Raw genomic sequence first — 21,101 nt, forward strand, 5'->3', positions numbered from 1 at the left:
ACGGGTCACATCAGGCCTCAGAACTTCAGCTAAAAACCTCCGTTTTTTGGCTAAGTTGTGCAAGTTTACAACTAATGCAAACATTATTCTTTATCATCAGAAATATCGCAGTCTATACAGAAACGTGATAAAAGCAGCAAAGGTTAAATATTATAGTGACCGCTTGAATGTGTCCTTAAATAGGCAGAGAGAATGTTGGTCAATTATAAATGACTTCAGATATTCTCACAAGAAAGTTTCAAAACCAGAAGTAAGACCAAATAGTTTAAATGATTATTACTGTAATATTCCTCATTTATTGCTCAAGGTAATACTAATATCGATTCTTTGCATTATATTCAACAAGTGTCAGTTCAAAATTCTTTTTTCTTTTATCCTGTTAGCCTTACTGACGTTAGAGATGTAATTAAAAGCTTAAAAAACCATAAATCAGCTGGAGCTGATGGGATATCAGCAAAATTACTACTCATTTTGCCTGACTCAGCATTGAATGCCTTAGCTTCTGCCATAAACAATTCCTTTCATAATGGCATCTTTCCAGCAGGTTTGAAGGATGCAGTGGTTATTCCTCTTTATAAGGGTGGAGATTTGAGTGAGCCTTGTAATTTCCGTCCAATTTCTATATTATCTACCCTCTCCAAGATAGTTGAAAAACTTGCAAAAATCAAAAAAGAATTTTGTCTTTTTTACAACATAATTGCATTTTATCTGCAAATCAGTTTGGATTTCAAACAGGAAAAGGGACTCATGACGCTGTTTTCGGCTTTTTGGAGAGTGTCTATGTGTCCTTGAATTCTGGAGAGTCCGCGGCGGCAGTGTTTTGCGATTTATCCAAGGCATTTGATTGTGTAGATCATGGAAAACTGCTGTCTAAGCTCAATAATTATGGTTTTAGAGGTGTGGCATTGCAATGGCTGGAATCCTATCTGTCTAATCGTACCCAAAGAGTTACAGTATCTGGATGTTTATCCGATTCCAGATCCCTTAAAACTGGAGTACCTCAGGGTTCAGTGTTAGGACAACTATTATTTTTGCTCTATGTAAATGATTTGGGTTCATTAAAACTGCAGGGCAAAGTGGTTCAGTTTGCTGATGATACCACCATTTTATGGAATCATAGAGATTCTGATAATGTTAGAGCCCAGGTTTTTAAGGATCTTAAGATTTTATCGGAGTGGTGTGCTGCAAACAGGCTTGTATTTAACCCATTTTTTACCAATGATGCGAACACGCAACAGTCATATTAATTTTTTTTATAATATAAACAAAATAAAAAATGAAATATCTAACGTTACTATAGTATTTACTAAGGTTGAATTAAAAAGTTTTTTAAAACACTCAATAAATAAACCAGTGATTTGATTTTTAAATTTTTATTCCAATTCAAAATTTTAATGTCTTAACATACTTTCGAATATTATTGTTTATTATTGGTAAGCATAATACAGGCGAAATTTGTTTAGCTGAATCGTATTGCTAACACGTGTGTATTTACCTTTTTTTACTGACAACAAAAAAATGTTACAAATTCCAAAATACTTGACTCCAAATTGTAAATGTTGCGAAAACGCATCACTGGGAAAATACGTTATCTGTATTTTGGTCGAAATAGCGCTTAAGTTGCCAACCGTATCAGCTAGAGATATTGCAGTTTAGGCTTGTGTGTGTGTGTAAGAAAGTTTTTAGTAATATTGAATTTTAATCGGTGCTAAGTGTATGTGTATTTTCGAGAAGCATGCCTAAATTTCTTACGCAAAAAGAGCTGGAGAGTGGTTTATATGAAGTAGTAGATGAATTGGAAGCAGAACGTTCCGGAGATGTTGGTAAGATCTACTAAGTATTTTTGTTAGGCCTGTTATGTAGACGAAAATTATTTTAGTTGAAATTGATGCTGTTTATAATCCTCCAGAACCAGATAGCTTGACTGACGAAGAAAATATAGATGACGATGTAATTGCTGTAAACGAAAAAAACAGCCAAAATGATGTGGACATAGCGGGCACATTTGAATTAATTTGACTGGGATTCGTCTGATGATGAGAATTTGGCAGAAAAGAAACGGAAAATCGAAAGGTCTAACACCAGCCAATTTCAAAGTAGGGAACCAAAATGGAAAAAGGGTTCAATTCCTATGATGTCCCAGCCTATTTCGAATGAAGGCCCTGCGCTTGAGAAATTGGTAGATTTACTCCACGGAAAGTCACCTTTAGACATTTTCTTTTTGTTCTTTGATGACCAAGTATTAAATCTTATTGTAACATTTTCGGAAAAATATGCAAAAGACAATAATCGACATGATTTTGAGTTGGATAAATATGAATTACTAAAGTTTATAGGACTGCTAATATTTACAGGTTATCAAAAACTACCACAAACACAACTATATTGGTCAACTGATGAAGACAAGGGGATAGACATTATGAAAAAATGAGTCGAAATAAATTTTACAATATAAAAAAAAACCTCCATTTGTCAGATAACGCACAATTAGATAAAAATGACAAGTTTTGTAAGCTTAGGCCATTTTTTGATCTCATAAATCAGAAAATGTTGCAGTTTGGTATATTTTCACATTGTCTGTCCATTGACGAACAAATGGTTCCTTACTTTGGCAGGCACTCCTGCAAAATGTTTATTAGGGGTAAACCTGTTAGATTTGGTTTTAAATTATAGTGTATTTGTTCGTCAGACGGTTATTTATATCAGTTCATTCCATACGCAGGAGCAAATCCAAATAAACAAAAATCTGTATTAGGTATGGGTGGGCAAGTTGTTGTTTTTTTATTGTCTACAGTGAATGACCCAATGAAGCATTAGGTATTTTTTGATAATTATTTTTCTTCGTTTCAATTATTTTCATATCTTACCGATAAAGGTTATTTTGCGAGCGGAACTATAAGGGAAAACAGAACCCTCCGCTGTCCTTTAGAAGGGACCAAAAGTGTTTCTAAACAAAAACGCGGCTACTACATTTCGGCACATGACACTGTCAGTGGGGTCTCATTAGTTAGATGGAACGATAATTCAGTGGTAACAGTAATAAGTAACCATTACAATGACGAACCATTATACAGAGCTAAAAGGTATGACCGTAAAGCAAAAAAATACAATCCTATTCAGCAACCTAATGTTATCAAGATGTACAACAAATTCATGGGGGGAATAGATCTCCACGATAACGGGATAGCCAATTATAGAATAGGGACATCTGGAAAAAAGTGGTGGTGGCCTTTGTTCGTTAACACTATAGATAGCACTTGAGTCAATTGTTGGAAGGTTTATAACATTGTCAGTGACAAAAATATTAGTCAAGTCTTGAGCTAAGATATGATAATATTGGTCATATTATCACTAAGTCGCTCCACTCCAGACGTAGATGCAAAATATGTAGTAGTCAAACGGTATTTTTATGTAAAAAATGCAACGTGTCCCTCCATATCGATTGTTTTGAGCGTTACCATAAAAAGTAAAATTACGTTTTTTTTGTTCATATGTATATATTTTTAGCCAATGATGCGAAAACGCAACATGCCCTTTTTTGAAAGTTTCTGAATGTAACTTTTTTTTTGTGTTAAACTTCTTAAACTTTTGTAACTTCTAACCTATTTTAATACATAAGAAATATTGCTATTCGAAAAATTGTTGTTTTTTCATACCCTGGTAAAATATGGGTTAATGTGGGCAAAACTTTATTATGGGATTTAAGTGTGACGTTCAGGGCCTTATGTTTAGTAAAAACTCCCCATTGCAAAACAAAGAAAGCTGTAAGTTCCTTGGTATTACCATTGATGGTCGCCTTCGCTTCGAAGATCATAACCTAAATCTTGCATCAAAATTATCCTCTGGATGCTTTGCAGTAAGAATGGCGGGGCATGAGCTGGGAGGGGTAGTTGCACGTTCAGTGTACTTTTCTCTTATTGAGTCCCATCTTCGTTATGGCTTGCCTTTTTGGGGTTTAAGCAACAAGGGACTATTAAACATAATTTTTGTGATTCAAAAACAGGCAGTTAGATACCTATGTTCCGCTGGGTTAAGAGATTCTTGTAAACCTCTCTTTATATCTCAAAAAATCCTAACTCTTTTTTTTCTCTTTTTATCTTAGAAACAGCTACTCTTATTCATACATGTCCTAAATCTCCCTCTAACACTGGTCATATGACTCGCCAGGTTAACGATTTTCCCTTACCAATCCCTACATCCTCCCTCACCAAGTACTCACTTATATACCTTAGCAAAAAGATTTACAACCATGTTCCTCTATGTATCAGACAAATTTTAGAAGTTAAGAAATTCAAAAAAAAATTAAAATCACTTTTATTATCCAGGGCATATTATAGCCTTGACGATTTTTTTAATGATACCTATTGACCTGTGCTCTGACATCATTTTAGTGTTTTAGTTTTGTTTCCTATTAAATATTTTAATTTACTTCCTCTAAATTCTGTTTTATTGACAGCTTTACTTATTTTTTAATCAAGTTTATCAAAAAGATGTTTTTTTTTTTAAATTTTTTCAATCTGTTTTGTTATAATTAATTTTGGTAATGTGTGTAAATTTTATGGTAAAATGTTTTAGATGTTATGTTTGTTTGAAATTTGAAATTTAAAGTGAATTTGGAAATTTTTTAGTTTATAGGATGCTTGTACACAAGATTTTGTTTTGTCTTACGTAATATAGCACCTTTTCTTTCTTTCTTTCTGTCACAAATATTCCTCATTCTATAATTTTAAGAGCCACGTCCTTTCTATTACAACTGCCAAATGGAGCCAACTGCTTCTAATCAACCTCCAGTGGTTACTCAGAGTGATCAAGAAATTAAAGACTCAGAGGCTGAGCAGGGAGTTTCAAGTTTGCCCACTCAGCAAGCTACTAGGGACCATTTAGTGTTACCTCAAGGTGGGGCCTATAACAGTACCACAGTAGTACCAGCTAGTCACATGCAAAACGCAAGTTATATGCCACATGTCGTACAACAGCCCATTGAAGTTTATAATGGGCCTCCAGGTAAGAATAAACGGTCTATGCCATATAAATGATTGATTGTAAAAATCACATATAAGTGTTGAAAATCTCTTTTAACCTTCCCTTTTTAGTCTCGCCGATGATTTATACCCCAGTACACGTGGCTCCTCCGACCTCTCAAGAGGGAGGAGGTGTTGTACCAACATCTCCCGTGATTTACGCCCCTTCTGCCCCCCTGGATGTGCAGTGGTTCCATTCTCCTGGATACCATTCGCCTGGATGCCGACCTTACAACCCAACAGGGTTTATATTTCCTACTCAGAAATAATATTTTCAGTTCGGTAGGATTTCTTATTAGTTTAATCTCAAACTGGATCTTGTCCAGAAGGATATACAATGATTCTCTTTTCTGTTTTTCTTTTTTATTGTTATTGAGTAGTACGGGTATTTTTTTATGTTATCTAACAAACAGAGATTAATTATAGGTTTTCTTGATGTCTTTTTTGTGAAAGAATAGTTACGATAACTATTCTAGAATTATGTTTAAGTTACCAAACGTTTGTTAAGTTTATATTCTAGTATTCTAAGTTCTTTTTCTGTTTCATTCAAAACTTTCGTTAAGTTTCTATACATTATATTTTGTGTCGCGAATTTTTGTTAAGTTTTCGAGTATTTTGTTTATACATTTTACTTAATTTGTTTTGTAATTTTGTTGTAATTATATTTAAAACAAAATTTAAAAGTTATGTATCTTATTTCAATTTTAAGTAAATGGGAAAACCTCATTGAAAATTATACATAAACAGTCTTGTAGAAAATGGCAAATACAAAATTTACATAATTAATCTAACCTACATCATTTAACCTACATTTAAAATTGAAAAAGTTCATGATATTTTCCTCTAAACTTGTTCTAACTTATCAATTTTTAAAGCAAATCACAGATGCGTACTCTAATTAACTCTCTCTTACCAAAGAGCAGTATAAAAAGATGAAAGTGAAAAATCAAGCGTTAACCTTAAAAAGAATAAAACCCAGAGTTTTCATTGCATTTAAATAAATAAATAAACGTCTTATGCAACAATAAAATTACATAAAAGTTAACATTCACATATATGTTCTTCCATGCTACCTATAAAATACGAGCCCTGTCTTAGTGAAGTTGGCCCAACGCCCCAAAACATGATTTTTTAGAATTTATTTAAGTGATAACTAAAATTTTATTTCAAATATAATATTTTTGGTTTCTTGAAATGTTTATGGAAAGATAACAAAACCGACGCAGCTATTTTTAAAGCATTTTAATTTCGATATTTTTTTCTTTGCAAAATGATTTTCTATCGCAAAATACGTGATAGAAATAACTTAGTTGAATGGTCTGTTTATGCGCTTCGATAAAATAAAAGTAGGCTGTATAAAACAAATTGCGTTGCTAAGAAGCCGACTTTGACGTTTAAATCAACTTTCAATGCATAGTGTTGTTAACAATTAAAAATGGCTCGTGGTAAGGCTGTCTCTGATGAAATAAGAAAAGTGATTATTCACTTGCATTTAAGAGGTCAAAATGCTTCCCAAATCGCTGACAGTATTAACAAATCGAGGTATATATACAGTTCGAAATATTATTAAATTGTACAAAACAACGGGATCTGTTGCTCAAAAACCCAGAATTGGAAGTCGACCGCGTTATTCCAACACCAACTTAAGAGCCTTAAAGCGGATTATCAAGGGAAATCGGCGTGCTAATTACAACGAATTGAAATTATTGTGGAATCGGGCAACAACAAAAGAGTTTTCAAGAGCAACCTGTCAACAGAGCCGCCCAAAAACTGAGATTTAAAACTTACAAGGTAGGCTTAAATTATTTTTTTTATTATTCGTTTTCAAGTTTCAGTATCTTTAGGCAAAAGAGAAACCCCTACTGACAAAAATTCAGAAGAAAAACAGGCTAGCGTGGGCTAAAGAACACAAATTATGGTCTTCGAACCAATGGAACTCGATTATTTGGAGTGATGAAGCCAGATTTGAAGTATCCGTTGGTGATAGTAGAAGTCGTGTCATAAGAACTAAAGAAGAAGTGTTTCAGAATGACTGTCTTAAAAAAAAAGTAAAGTTTCCGGCTTCTGTTATGATCTGGGGATCGATGTCAGCAAGTGGAGTGGGAAACTTACACTTTGTGGAAGATATTATGAATGCTGATAAGTACATTAATGTGCTTGAAAATAACCTAATACCCCAAATTGAACAAATGCGTTTAAACAATATCGAATGTATCTTCCAACAAGACGGTGCCGCTTGCCATAGATCTAAAAAAGTAAAAGATTAGATGTTAGAAAACATAATTCCAGTTTTAAAGTGGACGTCGAGTAGTCCAGATCTATCGCCGATTGAAACCTTGTGGCATATCATGAAGAAAAAGCTCAGATCGAATCCCGTAAGATCCGTTCCAGAATTGCGAACCCGTCTCCAAGAAATTTGGAACAGTTTTACACCAGATGACTGTCAAACATTAGTTGACACTATGTTAAGACGTATCGAAGCAGTAATCAGTCGAAAAGGCGATGTAACGCAGTGGTAATTTGCTGCTATTTGGTTTTTTTGATCTTTATTAATCGACAGATTTTTTGAATTTTTGTAAGATATTTTTCCTCAATTATAAAACATGTAGTATTTTAAGTTAATATTAAATAAAAAGATCATATGTTATTAGAAAAACCTTTTAGTTTTTAATACGTTTTCGCTAATATGTCAAATTTCATAAAAAATCCTAGTTTTGATAGTTGGGTCAACTTCACTGAGGCAGTGCTCGTATATAGTGTTAGTGGGTAGTTCCAATACAATACTACTTAATGCTAAATTCATTAATTAAAATTACAATAACCTTTATTGTAATTTTAATAATATGAATATAACAGAGAAGCCTAGTATTTCTTCTTGGAAGTGAAAGGTGAGCATGAACAAAAACATGCATTAGGATTAAATACAACAGTCTCTTAAAAAATAGGGCTCCAGCTTTACTAAAAAATCCTTAATCGCAGCCTTAAACTTTCCAACTGATACAATTCTTTCTATGTGTTCTGGTAGGGAAATAGTTTTTTTAGTAGTAAATAGTTTTATTCAAGCATTATGTGGAGATTTTTCTGTTAGTGAAAGTTAATAAAATAGCTACTTAACGTTTTGATTGAAAAAAACCTTTGTCTAACAAAAAAAAAACATTAAACATTCAAATATATATAAGGCATACACCCTATAAAATCTCTAAAGACTGACCTAAAACTTTGAAGGAAACCAATTTTTTTATAATTCTTATCAAATTTTTTTAAACATTAAAAACATTTTGTAACACGTTTTTCTTTTTCCAAAAAAAAATTACTATATTTAACAAATAGATTCAAAGTTAGCCAAATACAGAATTCCTAATAATTTGTCATTCAAATTATGTAACGATACTACGGAATTCTGTTTTTAAAAAAAACTTTATTCAAATTAGATATGTCTTATACAGTACAGAGTTAATTCTAGACTAAATAATAAATTTACGTACAATAAAAGCTGAAGTTTATAAAATGCTGAAAATAGGAAAGGGCAAAATGATGATTCGGCAAGCTGGTTGGTATTGTACAGTTTCTTATAAGTTAAATAGGGATATAATATATAACTTTCATGTATTTTTCAACAACTCTAATACTATAACAAATAGAATTTAACTTTTTTATTAGCTGGTTTATATGGTGTCACCAGCTAAGGTATTCGTTGATATATAAACCTAATATCTTGGCATTTTCGCTTACATGTAAATCATTACTGCCAAATTCCATTTGTAAAGGCTTTTGTTCGAAGCATTATACAGGGTGTTGCAGAACTATGGGATCAAACTTCTAGAGGTTGTTCAGTGCAACAGTAGAATCCATTTGAGTATAGGAATCCATGTCCGGAAATGTGTCACTACGGCCCTAAGACGCGTTTAAATTTAGAAAAAATATTAATTACCTAAATAGGATCTGATGCATTTATTTTTACCTTTTGTATATGATACCATTTTTTTTTTTTTTTACTTTGGCGGTTGGATTTCTTATTCGGTGGATAGCAGCATTGATGAAACACCTGTTACGAATTAAATTTGAGGTTAAAATAAACAAAAGTTAGTTAGTTTATGTGTTTAAATTGATAAATACTATTAGATCCTGCAAAAAGTGATATCATTCCAGTAAGTATAGATATTTAATTTACATATATTTATTAGTATGTTGTAAAAAAAACATTGTTTTTATGTGGTCCGTTTTTACTACCACCGCTCCACTTAGAATACACTTTTTACCAAATTAATCTTCGTGAATATTTATTGTATTTTTACATTGAGTGCCATTAAATATTTGATGCTATGATTGCCAAAATAGATCTTTTAGTTACTGCATTAATGTCAGGAAGTGAAATGGTATATTGAAAATTATCTTCTTTGGAATCCCACGTTATTCCAAGAGTTTTAGTAGTGTCAGAAATATTCATTTGAATGGTAAACTGACTATATATCTACCTGATTCGTTTCTGATGGGGGTTTTAGTGAAGTGAGCTTCACATTCTTGCTCTTCCTGCGACAAAAATTGCTTAGGTTGGTATTTCTTAATTTTCCAGAAAGCCTCAAGTTGATTATGCAAAGCATTTGTATTAGTAATAGAAAAATTGCAGACTGAATAATTTAAAAAAGAATTGATTAACAATGAACCTGATATTATCCAACCTAATTTGGTTTTTTGGAGAACAGCATTAATACCTTGTATTTTTATTTGTCCCACGCTTAACATATTCCATAAAATTTACGCTATTGGAAGATCAATGGAACCATTTTGATTGAAATGCTCATCTGCAAGGTTAATATTCTTGGGTATTTGTAAATTTGACACGTTGAAGGAGAGATCGGGCAGATTTTTTGTAATTCTGTCTATGATTAGACATTCAGTATTTTCCATTGAAAATGCATTTAGGTATGCTGGATTTGATGTTGATGTTGATGCTTTTATGAATGTTAGTCCCATTATTACCAAAACCTTCAACTAAATGTTTAATAGTGGAATAGAAGTCCATATTTTGAAGGAGAATGCGTATATAAAGATTACAAATAGGGGAAGTCTTTATCTCCAATAAATTTCGGCTGTTTACGCAGCCGAAATGCATAATACATTTACCTAAGTGACCTACATGCATTTTTCTTGGAGATAAAGACTTCCCCCATTTGTAATCTTTAAATGTTACATGCTTAACGAAGTAAGTCCAAGTTGTTTAAATAGGGATTTTGAAATAAAATTCAATTGGGAACCACTGTCAAGCGAGGCACGGCACATATGATGATTGCCACGTTTGTCCTAAACCAAAACGCAAGCTGTGGGTAATAAAATACATTGAGTTTCAGCTAATGAGGCTCGATTGGTGACAGATAAAACTTTGGACCCAGGGCTGTATTTCATCTGAGGATTCTTAGATTGGTGTAGAGTCTGCACCTGTGTTAATATTTAAACTATGTTGATTTGAAAGCGCTAACTTTAAAATGTGCAACAAATTGTTGTGTTTAGAAGAACATTTACTACATGTCTTCTACATTCTTTGATACAATTTGTGCAAGCTTTAAATTTCCTTATTTTGTTAATCCTGTCTTGAATACTTAGTTTGAGAAAATCTCCACAACAAAATATGAAATGATCTTTCTTGCAATTTATACAACTTGGAATGGTTACTGACAGGTTTGAGCTACGATTAGGATTTATAATCTCGCATTTTTTTGTGTTGAATTTTAAAGAATTGATGTTTTTAAGAACTTGGCACCGCTTTTTTAAAAGAGCAAATTGCAGCCAAAGTTCATAGGAACCAATTTGTAGACAAAAATATCTCGATTGTAGCTCCAACCTGCCAGAATTGACGAAAATTCTTCCTTATGCAGCAAAAATTTATTAAATACATTTAATAGCAACATTTGCCGTGCTATAAAACTATCGTAAGGTGAAACGTGTTCACATAAAGGATTTATTTATGAGGCAACTTAAGAGGGATGAATTTTAATTAAGTAAGCATGAATATTATGATTAATTTTTCATCAGGATCTTAGAAGTAGCAAACAGAGGTTTTGTGATGATCATTTTTTTTTTGTTTTTTTCAGAGGGGATGAAATGGTTTTTGAGTCACGCCCATTTTTTAATAAACGCGCTGCCAAGTAAATACAAAACAACAATTTTTTATTTTTTTTTAAAGCTATTGCATATTTTTAAACGCCCAGTATAATTAAACGCCCTGCCCTGTTACACTTCAACAAAAATCGGTCAAATAAAATAAAATAGATCCGATAATCTTAGACCAGGCGAGCAGACTTGAGTAAGGGTAGAAAAGACCTTTGAAGAGCTTGAGACAATACAATTGTTCCGTCACGCACCCCAAACATCCAAGCACCAATGAAACCACTGAATTAAAATAAGTCCTTTCATTTATTGGTTTATTGGTTAATTTTAAAGGCGCGCTGCCCTTCAATAAGGGTGAATTCATTTGTTCGCCATTGTCAAAAACCTTGTCTAAGCTCAAGCAAAATAGGCCGTGAAGGGTAAAACTACCAGGCTGAGAGAAGATATAAAAGGTTAACATCCCTTGAATTCTGGTGCGTTTTGCTATCACATTTCACATAACGAAGGGTTTGTAGGCGTAAGATTTAAGTGATTTAATGAGAACATATTATTTTTTAAGATTTTATTGTCCCATTATGTAGTCACTAAAAATTCAGAAAACATTTTACTCTAGAAAATCGGTCGTCGATCTCCCTCTCAGTGTGTCCTTATGTCAGTAAATTTTTAACCTAAAAATGACGTTGAGTTTTAAATTAAAAAGACCGAAAAACAGAATGACGTTTAAAAAAAAATTCTTCTTTTATTAGGTTGTATTAGGCTACAAGCTATGAATTTGTTATTTATTGTGAGGGTATAAAAAAAAAACAAACATTTAAATTTATTTATAAATTCTTTGTTAACTTTTATTTAGTAATTTAGGGCTAAAGGCATTCAATATTTAGTAGTACAATTAAGGAAATATTGTTAATAACTATATACAGTGTGGCCCAAATTGGGTGTACATGATTGGGTATCTTGGAAACTATAAGAGATAGAAAATTGGTTAAAGGGAAAAGTTGTAGGGCATTTAGTTAACAATTAAGTGCCGCTTTCAGAAAGATTTTATCTTTTTCCGATTTTGAAATATTTGGAAAAAATCAAAAAGTTGTATTTTTGAAAAAGGGCTGTATTTGTTTTATTTCAACGTATTTTTAAAATCTGTAAAAACATTATTAAGTCAACTTTTTAAGGACAACGTATATCTGAATTCAGTTTTTGTTTTCGACGTTCGGTTCTTTTCTCTTCTTTTTTTCTTACGGCGGCCTTTTTGTTTTTTTGCTAAATTAAAAAGATCTTTTTTGTCCCTTTAAAATGAAAATTCAATAGTTTATTTTTGGCTGAGTTGGCCATGGTTTTTATTGGCATTTTATCGTACACACAATTAATATTAACTTACTACGTTGATTGAAAAGGGAACTCGCCTCTTCAATCAACGCTTACTAACTTGCTAACTATACTTTTACGTAATTTCTAAATAAAATAATTAACTACACGTAATAATATTAAATGAAACTATTCAAAATGACGGCCATTTTTGTTAAAACATTTTTCACATTTCTTTAAAACACTTCTAGTTTTCTTGCGCCGGGTGTTTTTATTTATATTATTTAAGAGATTCTGAATCCTGTTCTCTAGTTGTTCGAGAGTCGCAGGAGGTTTAATCTCGTAAACTTTATTTGTAAAATATCCCCAAAAATAAAAATCCAGGAGTGTAATATCTGGAGACCTAGCTGGCCAATTTATAGCACTGCGGTTCGCGTTAAGTTTATTGTTAAATGCTTGCGTTAACAAGTTTTGAACGTCCCGAGTATTATGTGCGGGACACCCGTCCTGTTGAAACCACACAACACTCCGTATTTGTTCTTCAGTTATTATAGCTCTCACGGTAGGTAATATCTGCTCTTCCAAAAGATTTAAATATCATTGACTTGTCAGTGTTTGGTTATAAATAAAGGACCCAATAAGGTGATTATCTAAAAACATATACAGCATTTTACTTGAAAATAATTTTGTGGAGTGGGTAATTAACTTATCGTACATACCACACCATACGTTAAATCCAAATCTTACTTGTAGCCTACGTTCAGCCACTTCATGAGGATTCTCAGTAGCACAAAAATGATGATTATGTCTGTTGAATACTTCGAAGTTGCTAAAAAATTTCTCGTTGGTCCAAATAACTTTCCTGCTGAAATTAAGTATTTCTTGACATTGCCTTATAAACCAGTTTAAAAATTCTAATCGTCTTGGGTAGTTTATATCCTTGAACAAAAGTAGGCTTTTATGGACGATATTTTTTTTAAGGACTCTTTGAATAGTAGTCCTTGGTATATTCATAACAGTTGCAGCTTTTCAAGTCGATGTTTTCGGGTTCGCATTAAAATGGTCTAAAATGTTTTCATCGCGAGGTTCATTGTCCCTTTGATAATTTTCTGGCGTTAGTATTTTAAAACTTTCATGAGTTCTAAGGTTCATGACAAGCCTAGCGAATAGTCTTGGACCTGGCTGTTGTCTCTCAGGATATAGTTCCAAATATCTGGCGATTGCAAGATTTTCATTCCTATTACATGTAATATAACATTCCAATATGTCAATAATAGAAAACCACGTGAAAGGGTCGGGAAAACAAATAGAGGTACCAAATCCAACTTGGTTTACGAAAATGCGTATAGGAAGGTTATTGAAAATGGAGCATCCGTAAGGTCTGCGGCAGATTTATTTGAACTGAATCATGTTACATTAGGCAGATTTATTAAGAAAAAGAAAGAATCTATTGAACTGAAACTATAACAATGGGATATAGGTGCGTACGACGAGTATTTCACGTTGAGCAGGAAAAATCCATTGTTAAATACATAATAAAGGCATCTAAAATATTTTACGGTCTATCGCCAAAAGAAATACGTAAACTGGCCTACCAAATAGCCGTAAAATATTCATTGAATATGCCGAATACATGGACTAAAAACTCATTGGCAGGAGAAGATTGGTTTTCCGGGTTTATGAAACGTAATCCTGAACTATCAATCCGTTGTCCCCAGGCTACAAGCCTTTCAAGAGCGACCAGTTTTAACCCAATAGATGTACAACTTTTCTTTGACAATCTTGCCACGGTAATAGACAGATATAAACTCCAAGCGAAGGACATTTATAATATAAACGAAACCGGTGTTACGACGGTACAAAAACCTGCTAAAATCGTAGCAGAAAAGGGACGCAAACAGGTAGGGGCACTTACATCAGGAGAACGTGGCACTTTGGTTACAGTGGCAATAGCGGTAAATGCAATTGGAAATAGCATCCCACCAATCTTTATCTTTCCAAGATTAAGATATCAAGATCATTTCGTTCGTGACGGTCCACCTGGGTGCATTGGAGCAGGAAATGCTAGTGGATGGATGCAAGAAGATGAATTCTTGCTATACTTAAGACACTTTCAAAAACATACCAACAGTTCAATTGAAAATAAAATTTTACTTTTAATAGATAACCATGAATCTCAAGTAAGCATACCATGCTTGGACTTTTGCAAAGAAAACGGCATTGTTGTCCTCTTATTTCTCCCACACTCTTTACATAAACTACAACCTTTGAATCGATCGATTTATGGTCCATTTAAAAAAGCTGTAAATTCAACTTGCGATTCTTGGATGAGAAACAACCCAGGCAAAACGATGACAATTTATGACATCCCCAGCATCGTTAAACAGGGTCTCTCTATGGTTTTAACACAATCTAATATTGTTGCTGGATTCCAGTGCACTGGTATATGGCCGTTTAAGCGAGATATTTTAACGGCTTTAGATATTGCTCCATCATATATAACTGACAGACCTGCTCCCGAAAATTTGCAGTTAAATATCCCCCAAGAAGTCCAGGCAGTAGATTCAAGAGAGAATAAAGATTTAAGCAGCACTGATTCTTTTCCAAAATTAGTAAATTCTAACTCTCCAATAGCGTCAACGGGCGGAACTGTTTCGTTAGAGCCACCAAGCACCCCGCCTCCAGTTGCATCTACAAGTGTCCAGTCAGCCTCTAACCTCTCTTTGAATGTGTTTTCACCTGAGCTAATAAGGCCGTTACCAAAAGCTCTTCCTCGGAAAGCTACAAGGAAACGCAAAAGTAAAAAATCCACCATTTATACACGGACACACCAGAAAAAGATGCTATTCAACAAAAATATGAAGCAAAAAAAAAGAAAGTGAAAAAAAATTGGTGATCCAAAAATACATAAAAAACACCAGTGTCCAAAAAAACTCGTCAACAGAATAGTCAGGACGATAGCAGTAGTGACAATGAAGACTCTGTCTAGTATGTTTGGAATCGTATAGAAATAGCCGTTCAGGGGAAAAATGGGTGCGATGCATTGATTGCCACCAATGGTCACATGTAGAATGCACTCGTCAAGAAGATTTGTATAGCTGTCATAACTGCATGTCAGAATAAATATTCTACTTCGCTAATTTATCTTTATTTCAACATTAGGATAATTATTATGTTGTTTAAAACTTTTGAATAAAAAATTTGGTTTTATTTAAGTGTGAAAATTATACGTATCAATGTTTTTTTCTTCGTATTTCTAAATTGAATGTTATTTCAGTATTAAAATAAATATTTTGTTTATTCTTAATGGTGTTTCACCTGTCCCTGGTATGTGTTTAAACTGTACCCGTCTCCGAGACAATTGAAACAATATACAAGGCTATATTTTTCCTTTAATATCTTACAGGCATTATATAATAAGTAAAATAACCTGATTTAAAATATACAAGGAATTAATAAATGTCATTGTAAAAAATTTTTTAGCTGTAAATATAATTTTCTCTAAGAGAAAAAAATAAATATTTGGAAATATTTGGAAAATGTTGGAATTGTCCCCGGTCTCCCCTAATATGCTTGTACATGAGATTTTAACTTGTTGCTAGATAAATACAAATAATCTTAAATCCGACGCGAATTTCATAAACCACAGGTTTTCTTATAGACTGAATGTTAATTCCTAGAGAAATTAATGTTATAAATAGCAGTGCGTTGTTAGATCCAAAAGTCTCTGATCATGAGTTTGTATTTTGGTATTTAACCATTATTACCTTATTATAAAAATTAAATTAGGTTTACTGAGTACAGAGATATATAGATCATAATTTATTGTTGGCAATTCCATCTTATGTATGATTTAAAAGAGATGCTATTCAATTTTTTAAACATTATTTAACAGAAAGAAGTATTGTAAGTCCATTGTTTTTTTCCTAAAAAACATTAATTCAAATGCCCAAGATACTACGCAAACTAAATAGGAAAAGGTAAGCATTTTATTAAATTATCAGAGTTGATATTTTATTTTTTATCAGAATAACGCTTTAATTTTCATTATTCAAAACACAGCATATTAAACATTTTAAGATTACAATTCTATGCGGGTTTTACATATGTCTGTAAAACCTGCATTAGTATAAATATTTTAAAAATGCAAATATTTGGATTTTCGCGTAATATTTTGGGACATTTTGTCGCCAAACGACGCAACTTCCACGAAAGTCAGATGTTTACTAATCCCGCATAGAGTAATTAAAAGTATTTAATATTCATTTCTCTATGTAATCCCGTCACAGAACACAAATATAGAATCCCGTCCTCGGTCTGGCCAGGGCGGTGCTCTGTCGCAGGCACTCGTACACGCGCGACGTTGCAAAATTTCGCCTCTATGCGGTTTCCTATAAGTAACGAACGAAAACACGATCTGTATAAAAAATTGGGTGCAAATATTTTAAGAGTGTGTTGTTGGAGTCAAAATAAGACTATTTTTTTCTATGAACATGTGTCCTAAAATGCTCCCTCTCAGAGTTACAGTCCGCGCAAGAAAATCGATTATTTGTGGAACCGTGACTACAGTTATGCTTTAAATGTCCTGAAAACTTGCCCGTTTTTTGAGTGCGGTGTTCATTTTCTGTAAAAAAATGCTGTAAATCCAATTTTAAGAGAGAATTCAGGCGAGCTTAGCCTTCTGATGGCCCCTATGTAATATTTGCAATAATACATTTAAATATCCATAAAAAAATTGTTATCCATAAAAAAAGTCTTAAATTTTTGTCATTTGGATTTTTTTGATACAATTAACCGTTTTCTAGAAAATCGCTGGTAAACGAAAGGGGAGCACGCAAGACATGTTGTAATTTACTTAAGTAGCAGGGTGTAACAAAATTGTACAAAATTCGTAAGTTTCATGTCAAAACACATAAAGTCACCAATTTTCAAGACGATACTACTTAAAATGACAAAATTATTAAGAAATATCAAATTAAAATTCCAACTTTAAATACCCTGTATCTTGTAAACCTGCAACATTTGTATAACACATGGTAAACTCAATCGACATTTTGACAACAAAAAATAAGGAATCTACAGGTCTTGACTTGTAGATCAAAAAGCGCATAATAGATTTTTTTAAAATAGAGGTTTTTCCACAAAAAAAATAAAAACGCTCTTTTTCTATTAACCCTTAATGTGGGGTGAATAGAAACACCCATTTAAATTGGTCATTCTACCCAATTCTACCCAGACGAGGGCGAATAGGAACACCTGAAAAAATTTTAAATTGATAAAAAAATATAAATACTCAAAAAAACTGGCAAAAACACCAATTTTACAAAAAAAAAAACATTTATTTCTATAGAAATGTAACAAGTTTATTATTTCAATTAAACAACTTTGATGCATTTTAAATTTTAAAATGTCTTTTCTTGGCGTGGCGCTTCTATCTCGTCATGAACTGGGAGAACCTCTCCATCAACCTGGCTAAAATGAAAGGTGGAAACATTCGGAACTTCTGGTTATCCATAAATATATCCTGACGAGTGTTTGGTGGGGCGACTTTTTAAGAAAGTGGCTTCAATGTCATTTTCTGTAATATTAATGACTTGTCCGATAAAATATTTATTTCTTTGTCTATTTCGATATTTTGTTGGAAAACACACCAGAATTAAATCAAGCGAAATAGGAGAAACACATCGGAACAATTTACCCTCAAAGCAGACTGATGCTAATGAATTATTTGTATCCAACTTATTCTCGGACTTATCGGTGAAACTTGGTAGTGAAGTGTCCATTTCTGAGTCTGCATCTGAAGAATGATCTTGATCTTTTTCCATTTCAGAGTCTTCACTTGAAGAATGATTTTGAGCTTTTACCAGTATTGGCATGAAATTACTAAGGGAAAAATTCATTTCCGGGTTTGAATCTTCATCTAAATTCCAAATCATTATCCTCTTGATCGTCTTTATCCAACGTGCTTTTAAAATCTGCACTTGTAACGCTTTTGCCAGCAGGAACTTGCATTTTACGTCAACTCTTCACATTTTGACCATCGCCATATCTCATTATTCTTAGAAGGTTTACCAAAGAGTTATTAAGTTCTTCTTCAATGTTGTGATTCTGATCATTTGTCTCGTCAAGATTTTGCTGCGGAAGGCGTCCCAAGACTTGATCCCTACCTAGTGGAAAAATTCCACTCTTTCTAAACCCAGATTTCTGTCCTTTCGAACCGTGCTATGCTTTGAACCAGCCCCCATTTTCCATTTTTCAAGGATCTCTCGCCAAGCTGTTTTAAGAGGCCGGAAAAATGCCACGTCCAGAGGCTGGGTCAGATGAGTAGAGTTAGCCGGGAGGAAGATAAATGAAATATTATTTTCTTCGCAAAGAGATACCGTACTTGCAGAAAAATGTGAACTCAGATTGTCGCCAATTAAGTACTTCTTTCTCGGTAGGTCTTTTACTGCAGGTATGACAGTTCTTTTTACCCAATCTGAGAAGGAAATCGCATCAAACCAACCTAATGGACTTCTATTCTTTTATTAAATCTGACGTCCTTTGGTCCTCCAACTGTTCAAGATGTATACAAATTTTTAGTTTTGTAAACCACGTATGGTGGGAACAATTTTCCATCAGCTGAAGCAGCGTACATAATAGAAACGGCTGACTTCGACGTATTGCAAATACGTTCTGGATAGCGACAGCCCTTTTTCGAGATTACTTTCTTTCTACCCGGATCGTCAGTTAAATTTGTTTCGTCGTAATTTATTATGTTTGATGGCGAGACATTTTTCAACTCCGTGGCTAAATTGTCAAAATAAGCTTTGATAGTATTGGGAGAAACAGCAGCTCTTGAGCGCTTGATGTTTTGGCAGATTCTAGATCTTAATTAATTTTTGTGACGTTTTAAAAAAGAATAGGCAAAGTCTCTGCCAGGGATATTATCTTTAAATCTCGTTATTGTTTTACCTCTACTGTCTAAGCAATTTTTTATCATCATCCTGATGGTCAAGTGGATACCTCCAATCGGAACAAACTATTAGTTGATGGACTAAAATATCTTCTTCTTGTTTGGTTAGGGCTGTTTGTCCTCCATGACGCTTTAGATTTCGGTTTTTGTGGTGCCGATAAAGCACAGAATAATGAATGTTGTAGGTTTCGTGAGCCAATCTATAACTCATCCCGTTGTCAAAGGGGGTCGAAGCAAGGGCTATTTTTAGAGTTTTTCATCAATTTTCTTATGTCTTATTTCGAGGGTCTGGTTTATAAACGCGAGGCATTTTCCTGCAAAAGAAAAACAATAATGGGGTGGATATAAACAGCGGGTGAATAGAAACAGCGTGTTTCTATTCACCCCAAAATTACTTAAAAGTGACGTTATGTTGACGATGTTGATTTTTTTTAAAAGAAGTTTCCCGTTTTTGTTGCTATTCACCCAGCAGTTTCTATTCACCCCATTTCACGGTACGTACATTAGTTACGTCTCACGAACGTACATAGATAAATATTATTACATAGATATGCATAAATACTTAGAAAATATTTTAGCTCCTATGGATTATACAAGAATAAAAAAAAACATTTAAATTTTTGTTAATTCACAAAACTATACCAGGAATTATTTTTTTCAAATATACGTATTTTTAAATACTTAAAAATAGTAAAAAATAGTCAACGAATTCTGTATAAAGTAGACAACAAATGTCAAATAAAAATAATAAAAAATTTCTTCGATCAACTAAGCATCACGAGAGACTATCTGGGCTAGCAATATTAGCTATAGAACAGGAGATGGTTCATCAAAAAAAAACGATTTTGATGAAGTTATATAAGAATTTGCTGCCGTTAAATCAAGAAAAACACCTTGTTTTTTTGTTATTAATTAATAATTTATTAATTATTATTTTCAATAAACATAAAATTTTAAAAATGTTTGTTGTTTTATTATAAAATAAAAAAAAATATATTTTTTTATAACTCGAAAATAAATGTAAAATAAAATTGATAAAAGCAAAAAAAACGCGAGCGTCGCTCACCCTTGCGGTATCTTATATTTTATATAATTGTATATCTTTTAATTCATACCATAGATTAAAACCTATAAAAAATATTGTATATGTAGGGGAACTATGGACAAAATGACATACAGTTTTCATATTGCTCCATAATCAATAATTAATTTAAACAGTAAAGAAGGTCAAAATATGTAACAAATATCTTTGACACATCAACTTTTCATGTAACAAAATATTTTGCAAATAATTGTAAAGGTATAAAAAGTTAAAAGCTAAACACTAAAATGTAACAGAAACTTATTTTGTCCATACTAAATGGACAAAATGACATAGGTTCTATGGATAAAGTGACCAAATAAATACACCAAAACTACTTTGAATCAGGAACACATAGTTCGCAAATAAACATTTTTGTCTTTTGAGGCACGTCGGCGCAAATAGCATGAGCCCACTGTGAACATACCTTACATCGTAACCAGTTCTCACTAGGTTTCGAACGCGAATACAGGTCGTTGCAATATATACAAGGGCAATCGTCTTCGTCAATTTGCGTATCACTTGTGAATGGATCTTCATCGTCTTTGTCATTCTCATTGTAATCAAATACAGTTCTTGTAACCTTTCGCTTTTTGGTTTCGGAGACGACTAAGACAACTAGTGTCATTTTTGGCTT

General features: G+C 32.9%; 1 protein-coding gene across 3 annotated transcripts in view; it reads left to right on the forward strand.

The window, feature by feature from the left end:
- The window catches only part of LOC126737390 (putative bifunctional UDP-N-acetylglucosamine transferase and deubiquitinase ALG13), a 48,153-nt gene extending 42,474 nt beyond the window's left edge, over positions 1-5,679 (forward strand). For 2 of the 3 annotated variants that reach the window (XM_050442276.1, XM_050442277.1), the window contains 2 exons: positions 4,732-5,004; positions 5,094-5,638. In XM_050442276.1, the coding sequence (XP_050298233.1) occupies positions 4,732-5,004; positions 5,094-5,290 (470 nt within the window). In that variant the 3' untranslated portion in view covers positions 5,291-5,638. Of the gene's footprint in view, positions 1-4,731; positions 5,005-5,093 lie in introns of all 3 variants that reach the window. The other variant, XM_050442275.1, reaches the window with a different exon arrangement.
- Positions 5,680-21,101: the final 15,422 nt, after the last annotated feature.

This window comes from Anthonomus grandis, chromosome 6 (genome assembly GCF_022605725.1).
Source record: "Anthonomus grandis grandis chromosome 6, icAntGran1.3, whole genome shotgun sequence".
Classification (NCBI taxonomy): domain Eukaryota; kingdom Metazoa; phylum Arthropoda; class Insecta; order Coleoptera; family Curculionidae; genus Anthonomus; species Anthonomus grandis.